The sequence below is a fragment of the Notolepis coatsorum genome (genome assembly GCF_963971535.1).
Source record: "Notolepis coatsorum genome assembly, chromosome: 6".
NCBI classification, from domain to species: Eukaryota; Metazoa; Chordata; class Actinopteri; order Aulopiformes; family Paralepididae; genus Notolepis; species Notolepis coatsorum.
The window spans coordinates 173,520,574-173,530,573 of record NC_140170.1 but is presented as its reverse complement, the minus strand read 5'-3'; the positions used below and the strand labels follow the sequence as shown (position 1 = coordinate 173,530,573).

Here is a 10,000-nt window from a genome sequence, read left to right as displayed (position 1 = left end):
CACACACACACACACACACAGAAGCAAAAACGACCTCTCGCCAATTATATGTAACATAAAGATCATCATTTATTTACCAGTATTGTAGTACATACATGTAACATAAAGATCATCATTTATTTACCAGTATTGTAGTACATACATGTAACATAATGAAATTAATAAAGACTAGAATTTGTTGATCAGTGTGACAGTACACGTAACAGTGAAATGACTACAGATCATGATTTATTGACCAGTATTGCAGTACATAATATAGGTAACATAATGAAATGACAACAGATCATGATTTATTTACCAGTATTGCAGTACAGTACATATAGGTAACATAATGAAATGACAACAGATCGTGATTTATTGACCAGTATTGCAGTACATATAGGTAACATAATGAAATGACTGATATATTATTCACTCATTCACACACAAAAAAAACATTATCAGTACCTTTACTTGCCTTTTGTTCTATTCTTGAAATGATGAAATGACATAGTCCGCTAATGTCCCCTATATTCACGTCATGATGCAGTCAGTCCTTTTAGGTCAGTTTTAAGGTCATAAAACATACTCAGGATGTGCCCTGATTTCTTAACCTGACCCGCCAGAAGCTCTGTGACGCAGGAACCATCTGGGAAGTCGTCCGTTGAAGCTGTTTGCAGCAGGACAGCACTACTCGGCAGATGATTGGATCTAAACCACGGTCCGTAGCCGCCGGTAGTAGTTCCTCAAAGGACGCCGATTCGTCAGAGCCGCTGTAGTTCGGACACAAGCGCATCATTTGAAGCTTGACAAGATGGATTCTCACGTGATCACGCTTACCGATTTCCGATGTGTGTGTGTATATATAATATATATATATATAAAAGTGTCAGCTAATTGACCAATGTACGTGTATACCTTGTACATTTAGATAATTGTGCTCCAATTTGTTGGTTTTGATATTTGCAGTCATGGAAATGTATTAGTTTGTTAAAAGAATAGTCATGCATGTTATTGGTTATAAGCAGAGAATAGAAGGAGGAGATTTCAAGTGAAGTTGTTTTCATCATTAATCTTTCATCTCGGGCACTTCTACTTTGTCTGGTTTCATTCAGAAATTATATCTCTAATTCGTGTGCCTTCTTGAAAATAGATGATGAAAACACTGGTTAGTTATTTTGTTAGTATGGGAATTAGGTAGACTTTCATGACTGCAACATCATCACTTGTGTCTGATTCATGTTAATTAAGTGGTTCCATCCATTGTTATCCATTGTCAGGTGAGTCCACCAAGCCTGTGGTCAGAGTGCAGGCATTTGCATTGCTTTGTCTCCCTCACGCCATACCCTGTGGGTTTCGAGTGCCCACTCTGACTAGTGTCTGCTATCGTCTCGTTCCTGTAAAATAAATTTACATGTGGGTGTTTGGATGCAGATTTGTTTTAAATGGTCAATCGATTGTCTCTCAACTCCACACCATCTTCGGTTGAGTCTCGTGGTAACAAAGAGAAAATCTGCATCTAAAGCGATGCTTCCTACTATACTAAGTATAGTGGAGATACTAAGTTGAGTCCCTATAGGTGTGGTCAGAATCCTCTCTAGGCATTTGCATTTTCTTTCAACTCCACATCGTCCTCAGCTGGTTTGAGTGAGTGTTTAAACACTGCTTTGTAATTCAATTTAGAGTTAACTCAGTCTGCCTCTCCTGTAAACACAAAAAACATGTTAATTTCCCACTCCTCTAAGACCATCTGAGTGGGTTCTCCTTGATTGTCTGTGAGCTTAACAAAAACATCAGCTAGTTCTCATCCATCCCATCCTAGGATGTAATGATATAGTGTTATCATTTATCAATCATATCGCATATGTACACAAGCACCATAAGAATGTGGAACCACACATTTTGAATCATGTTTAAAAATGTCTTACAATGGAAAGGGCTAGTTATCTTTCATTGGTTCTTTAGATAAACACATGAACTCAAGTGAATATAACTTACTTGTTAACCTAAACATCTTACTTTTAAACATAATCTATGTTGTTTGTGCCCAAGTTTTCAACATTAAAAGCTTATAAAGTCTAATCTAACGCTGTTTATGTGGACTACAATTCCTGTACTGCCATATACCGGAAACCGGAAGTGTTTGTTTAGCTCCCCGTATTGGTCAGTATGACCGGTACGCCCACAGATGCATTATAATTCTGAAACAGACATTGCAATTAGCTTTATGTGACTTATAACGTGTACAGTAATGAAAAAAACAATCACTCAAGCGATATGGGATAGCTGTAATTTACTGCAATGAGAAGATAGTTATGTCATGCATCTATCTGGTTCTCTTTCATACTCACCGGAAAAAGCTGCCGTGTTCACGTTGGATCCTCATAGTTCAGTTCAGTTATTGAATAACCATTTTATATTACCCCCTTGCAGCGTGTATTTACACATACAATTAAAACATATACTATGCGTGGATTTCATATACCCTCGGCCTCGGGCATATTAAACCTTACATTCGCCCATGGATAGGCTCACAACAAAACCATAACTCCACGGCGCGCATAGCGTGACGTCATCGCTCCAAGCGACGTTCGTGCGTTCCCATTCGCCTCGGAAATAACGCTTTGCAATCCTGGAATTTACTTAAAACCAGCGTTTTGTAACCGAATGAACGTCACTTGTGCATAGTGAAACGTAAACAAATAGAAACGATAAACTATCATTTCCAACCGGACGTTACATGTCACGCGAGTTGTACCCCAATGTTATTCCCATAATGTTAACTCGTCTCTCAATGCTCGGCGCGATATCAGTCGGCATACTGTGCACGTACAAACGAGACTTTAAACAGACAAACAAACATTAATACATATAAGTTAACGTGTGTATATCTGACTGTATTGGATCGCTGTTCGTTTAGTCGACCAGCACTCTGCTGCGACAAGGCATTTATCCCTTGATATACCTATACATCGTTATTAAAGTCATAACGACCGAACCTGACTTCGAAATTTACCAGCGATATATTAGATGTGAATATACCGTTTAATCATACTCTCGGTCTCCTAACCCGCGACTAACGTCCCGTTTAATGTAGTATGGCGTACTACACCGGGACATCGCCGGTCATCTTCCCGCTGTCTGTATGATTAATTGGTTAATTCAATCCGAATACATCGTTTTCAGGAATGGAAGAGATTGTGGGCTTAGTTTGATGTTGAAACAATGAATATTATGACGCTACTCTGGTAATTCTAATTATGATTCCATCAGCTTCTCGGTCCTAACTTCCCGCCTCTTTGCAGAGGAATCACAGAATAGGTTCCAACAGAGTAGCGTTTTCCAATGATATCACATCTAATAAGCTCACGTATCTTCTTTTGTTGCCTATATTTTAGTCTGCATCAGCTAGACTTGGGTTAGCAATCCAACAACCTTTTATTGTGTGCCTTAGCTTTTGGTCGGCTCCAACTCGACCAGGAATAGCACTTCAACCTTTGTGCCTAAACTTTCGGGAATAGCACATATAACCCATCCTCTCAGAACCTCTGTCCAGATAAGGACCCAGGTACACGCGTTGCCCTGGTAACGATTCTCAATACAGATCAGATATATTAATGCACATTATTCTTACTCAGCCATGATCTCAATATTTGACAACATCCTGTAATATTCATCTGGCACAGAGAAAAGCGGGAAGGTTTTTAATTCCTTGCCATACATTTTTGGTCGACCATCTATTATACTCACTTTTCTCTGTATAGCTGAAACAATACATCACGCCGGTGGGACGCAAAGAGTCCGTCACAAGTTCGTAGACGCCAATTGTGGGATATTTTGGATATCCTGATGAAGAATGTTCTCAGTCAACCGAGGTTTGGATAATAACAAGGTTTATTAACCAAACAGATAGAATACATAGAGAGAATGGCTGAGGGCTTCCCGCAGGTGATCAGCTGAAATGACCCAGGTAAGAAGACCTGGTTTGGTCTCGGAGGGAGACTTATATAGTTAATAAGGGGGGGGATGTGGTCCCATTTGATAGGTCAAATGGGGGGGGGGATACAGGTTTGGGGAGAGAAGGGGGGGGGGGGGGTGCACAGGATTGGGGAGAAAGGGGAGGGGAATGTATTCCACAGAGAGGGGGGGGGGCACAGGTAAGGGGGATGCAGGGGAGGGGAATATATTTACATGAGAACATTATATTATACCACAATTATACCACAACTGTATATATATGGTTCAAGAACTAAAACACTTATTTGGAAATGCGAAAAAAAAACACAAGTCAAGCTGTTTTTCAGTACAATCATTTTAAAGCATTTGAAATGCCATTATGTCATAACAAGGCTACTTGCTGAATGTTTTGTGTTTGACGTTACAACGTCAAAGTATGAGAAGATGGTAGGCTGACTGCTAAGTGTAAAAATACGAGTATAAAGTATAGTGTAAAAGATCACAAACACAAAGCAGTGTCTGGGAGAAAACACACCTGCACTCAGACAGGTTCCTACGAGTTATAAGATCTGAACAACACTTCCAAGTCGTTACTCTGACCTCACAAGTTGTTTGGACCCTTATTACCATATGGCATGAATACAGCATTAGACCCTTAGTGATGACATGGTCCCTTAGTGACATGGTCCCTTAGTGATGACATGGCCCCTTAGTGATGGCATGGTCCCTTAGTGATGGCATGGTTCCCTAATGTCAGGAAAAGGTTTATACGGGACCTATTGTGAAAATGGCCTTTTCCTGTGTGTTTGCATTGCTTTTACAGAATGAGGGGTTGTCCCACCACTGAGAAAATGATAAATATGTACATAGTGCCGTTTCTGTAGTTCAGCTGTGACAAGAACCCTCCCTCTTGAAACAAGACAATCAGAATTGCAGCCACAATCGCCGTAGTTAATAATGTGCGTGTGAAAAGATCTTGGAAAAATGTGTGTATTGAGAACAGGACTGAAACAGAGAGGTATACAGGCTGCTAGAATGAGAACAGGACTGAAACAGAGAGGTATAGAGGCTGCTAGAATGAGAACAGGACTGAAACAGAGAGGTATAGAGGCTGCTAGAATGAGAACAGGACTAAAACAGAGGTATAGAGGCTGCTAGAATGAGAACAGGACTGAAACAGAGAGGTATAGAGGCTGCTAGAATGAGAACAGGCCTGAAACAGAGAGGTATAGAGGCTGCTAGAATGAGAACAGGACTGAAACAGAGGTATAGAGGCTGCTAGAATGAGAACATGTCTGAAACAGAGAGGTATAGAGGCTGCTAGAATGAGAACAGGACTGAAACAGAGAGGTATAGAGGCTGCTAGAATGAGAACAGGCCTGAAACAGAGAGGTATAGAGGCTGCTAGAATGAGAACAGGACTGAAACAGAGGTATAGAGGCTGCTAGAATGAGAACATGTCTGAAACAGAGAGGTATAGAGGCTGCTAGAATGAGAACAGGACTGAAACAGAGAGGTATAGAGGCTGCTAGAATGAGAACAGGCCTGAAACAGAGAGGTATAGAGGCTGCTAGAATGAGAACAGGACTGAAACAGAGAGGTATAGAGGCTGTTAGAATGAGAACAGGACTGAAACAGAGAGGTATAGAGGCTGCTAGAATGAGAACAGGACTGAAACAGAGAGGTATAGAGGCTGCTAGAGTGAGAACAGGAGTGAAACAGAGAGGTATAGAGGCTGCTAGAGTGAGAACAGGACTGAAACAGAGAGGTATAGAGGCTGCTAGAGTGAGAACAGGACTGAAACAGAGAGGTGTAGAGGCTGCTAGAATGAGAACAGGACTGAAACAGAGAGGTATAGAGGCTGCTAAAATGAGAACAGGACTGAAACAGAGAGGTATAGAGGCTGCTAGAATGAGAACAGGACTGAAACAGAGGTATAGAGGCTGCTAGAATGAGAACAGGACTGAAACAGAGGTATAGAGGCTGCTAGAATGAGAACAGGACTGAAACAGAAATATAGAGGCTGCTAGAATGAGAACAGGACTGAAACAGAGAGGTATAGAGGCTGCCTGAATGAGAACAGGACTGAAACAGAGAGGTATAGAGGCTGCTAGAATGAGAACAGGACTGAAACAGAGAGGTATAGAGGCTGCTAGAATGTGATATAGAGTGTTTTATTTTTTCAGAAAAGAAAACCATGTTTAGTGGAGCTCAAAGACCCATATCAACCTTTTGAAAAGGACTCAAATACATTGCCTTAATGTCCCCTTTAATGAACCTGGGACCAAGTAAAACCATTGGAATGTTCCTTTAGTCTCCCTGATTAAAGGACAACTTGTCTTTTATGATATGCAGGGGTTCTCCAGATCACAGACAAACATGTATATCACTAGCAAGCAAATATTCTGTACATATATGCAGGGTTTCTGTCCAAAGCATTTTGAGGAGGATTTGTTCATAGCTCAAAAAAGAAAAGAAAAGAAAAAACACACAGATGATTGTGGCCTTTAAAATGTTACACAATGAGAGTAAATATAAAAAAATATAAAAGGTATCTTTTTATCACAATCATTTTAGAAGAGTAAGTGTCATATTTTTCAAATTGTGGATCTCTTAGATAACTCTTCATATCAAATCTAGTGGTGTTGACTGATCAAAACTCCTGTGCAGAGCTGTCTCTACACCTGTACGTCACAGCCTGCTAAACACCTCTCTATGCCTGTAGGTCACAGCCTGCTAAACACCTCTCTATGCCTGTAGGTCACAGCCTGCTAAACACCTCTCTATGCCTGTAGGTCACAGCCTGCTAAACACCTCTCTATGCCTGTAGGTCACAGCCTGCTAAACACCTCTCTATGCCTGTAGGTCACAGCCTGCTAAACAGCTCTCTATGCCTGTAGGTCACAGCCTGCTAAACAGCTCTGTCTCTATGCCTGTAGGTCACAGCCTGCTAAACACCTCTCTATGCCTGTACATCACAGCCTGCTAAACACCTCTCTATGCCTGTACATCACAGCCTGCTAAACACCTCTGCCCAAGAGAACAAAAATCTGTACAAAATCTGGACATCCACTACCAAATTAGTTAGAAAGAAAATACGTCAATAACTTACAACTTGCATACACAGAAAACAGAGTATACTCTCTCATTCCTCTCTCTCTCCCACTCTCCCTGTCTCCCTCCCCTCTCTCCCCCACTCTCTGTCTCCTTCCCTCCTCTCTCTCCTCCAACATCTCTGTCTCCCTCCCCCTCCTCTCTCTCCCCCACTCTCTGTCTCCTTCCCCTCTCTCTCTCCTCCAACATCTCTGTCTCCCTCCCCCTCTCTCTCTCCTCCACTATCTCTGTCTCACTCCCCCTCTCTCTCTCCTCCACTCTCTCTGTCTCACTCCCCCTCTCTCTCTCCTCCACTATCTCTTTCTCCCTCCGCTCTCCCTCTCTCTCCCCCACACTGCCTGTCTCCCTCCCTCTCTGTCTCTCTTCCTCCCCCTCTCCACTCCCTCTCCACTCTCTCTCCACCCTCTTTCTCCACCCTCTCTCTCTCCACTCTCTCTCCACCCTCTCTCTCCACCCTCTCTCTCTCCACCTCTCTCTCCAGTCTCTCTCTCTCTACCTCTCTCTCTCCACTCTCTCTCTCTCTACCTCTCTCTCTCCACCTCTCTCTCTCTCCACCCTCTCTCTCTCTCCACCTCTCTCTCCAGTCTCTCTCTCTCTAACTCTCTCTCTCCACTCTCTCTCTCTCTACCTCTCTCTCCACCCTCTCTCTCCACTCCCCCTCTCCAATCTCTCTCCACCCTCTCTCTCTCCACCTCTCTCTCTCCAGTCTCTCTCTCTCCACCCTCTCTCTCTCCACTCTCTCTCCACCCTCTCTCTCCACTCCCCCTCTCCAATCTCTCTCCACCCTCTCTCTCTCCACCTCTCTCTCCCCAGTCTCTCTCTCTCTACCTCTCTCTCCACCTCTCTCTCCACTCCCCCTCTCCAATCTCTCTCCACCCTCTCTCTCTCCACCTCTCTCTCTCCAGTCTCTCTCTCTCCACCCTCTCTCTCTCCACCTCTCTCTCTCCACTCTCTCTCTCTCTACCTCTCTCTCTCCACCTCTCTCTCTACCTCTCTCTCTCCACCTCTCTCTCCAGTCTCTCTCTCTCCACCCTCTCTCTCCACTCTCCCTCTCTCCACCTCTCTCTCTCCACTCTCTCTCTCTCTACCTCTCTCTCTCTCCACCTCTCTCTCTCCACCTCCCTCTCTCCACCGCCCCCCTCTCTCTCTGTTTCTCATCCATGTATGATGACTCCACTGATCTGCTCAGGCAGCGTGTAGAGGATCAGGAACAGGAAGAGCGTCAGGATGACCAGGATGACCAGGGCGATGATGTACTTCTTGTATTTCTTCCAGATGAAGTAGACAAAGGTCTTCAAGGGGTTAACGAACCAGTTAAAGGAGGTCTTGGGGCGACTGGAGGAGAGGAGAGGAGAGGAGGAGAAAAGAGAAGAGGAGAAAAGAGAGGAGGATAGGGGAGGAGAGGGGAGGAGAGGAGAGGAGAGGAGAGGAGAGGAGAGGAGAGGAGAGGAGAGGAGAGGGGAGGAGAAGAAAAAAAAGAGGAGGAGAATCAAGGAGAGGAGAGGACGAGAGGAGAGGGGAGGAGAGGAGAGAGGAGGAGATGAGTGGAGGAGAGGAGAGGGGAGGAGAGGAGAGAGGAGGAGAGGGGAGGAGGAGGTGAGTGGAGGAGAGGAAAGAGAAGGGGGATGATGGGAGATAAGAGTGGTGGAGGAGAATAGATGAGATGAGAGGAGGAGAGGGGAGAAGGGGAGAAGAGAGATGAGAAGAGGGGGAGGGAAGGAGATGAGAGAGGTATAGGGTGGATAGGAGAGGAGGAGGTGTAGGAGAGAAGGGAAGGAAAGGAGAGAGGTGGAGATGAGGGGAGGTAAAGGGAGAGATACAGTGAGTGAATGTATTTGTATACTACTGGAACATTCCCACAGCAGCCTGTGGCTTTGTGTTCACTACAAGCACAAAATATTAAAAACTAAAAATCAAACGCGTCTTAAAACGCAACATCTTAAAAGACAACATCTTAAAACACCATGCCACTCCCTTTCAAACCGAGTTAACTGATACATCAGGGCCCTATTCCCCGTACCTGGTTCAACTAAGTCGATCAAAAGTCCCATTAGCCAGATTCGATTAACCCGATGATTGAAACCAGGCTTTCCCTGTTCCTCGAACGCTGATTCACTCTCGTTAATTCGAACCAGACTTGATACTCAGGATAATTGCGCGCGGCTGCCTCACCTGTTCAAAGGTCAATAAAACTACCTCACCGGTGGGAAAACCTGCCCATACAATACAATGACATGCACATGTTTCCTGTAGGTATTTATGGCTAGTATTAATCATTAGAGTGTGCATTAGTGTGTGTCAGTGTGTGTATTCATAATTAGAGTATGTATTAGTGTGTTTCATTGTGTTTATTATTCATTAGATTGTGTATTAGTGTGTGTATTAATCATTCGAGTGTGCATTAGTGTGTGTCAGTGTGTGTATTAATCATTCGAGTGTGTATTGGTTTGTGTATTAGTGTGTGTATTAATCATTAGTGTGTGTATTAGTCTGTGTATTAGTGTGTGTCAGTGCGTGTATTCATTAGAGTGTGTATTAGTTTGTGTATTAGTGTGTGTCAGTGTGTGTATTAATTAGAGTATGTATTGGTTTGTGTATTAGTGTGTGTCAGTGTGTGTATTCATTAGAGTGTGTATTAGTTTGTGTATTAGTGTGTGTCAGTGTGTGTATTAATTAGAGTGTGTATTGGTTTGTGTATTAGTGTGTGTCAGTGTGTGTATTCATTAGAGTGTGTATTAGTGTGTGTCAGTGTGTGTATTCATTAGAGTGTGTATTGGTTTGTGTATTAGTGTGTGTCAGTGTGTGTATTCATCATAAGACTGTATATTACTTAGGTTTGTCCAGGGGCTCTGGTTCCTTGCGGGCTCGTCCCACTGGGTTAGCCTCCGCCTCTTCTACAGTCAGCAGCTGGAACTCCGCCTCCACTTTACCCTACACACGCACGCACGCA

The 10,000-nt window shown here is 43.4% G+C and overlaps 1 protein-coding gene across 1 annotated transcript in view; it reads right to left on the bottom strand.

Moving 5' to 3' along the window:
* Window positions 1–8,204: 8,204 nt before the first annotated feature.
* The window catches only part of fer1l4 (fer-1 like family member 4), a gene marked incomplete at both ends in the record, with an annotated part of 112,825 nt that continues 111,029 nt past the window's right edge, over window positions 8,205–10,000 (bottom strand). Inside the window, 2 exons of the mRNA XM_084315837.1 lie at window positions 8,205–8,385; window positions 9,881–9,981. Of these exons, the coding sequence (XP_084171963.1) occupies window positions 8,205–8,385; window positions 9,881–9,981 (282 nt within the window). The remainder of the gene's footprint in view (window positions 8,386–9,880; window positions 9,982–10,000) is intronic.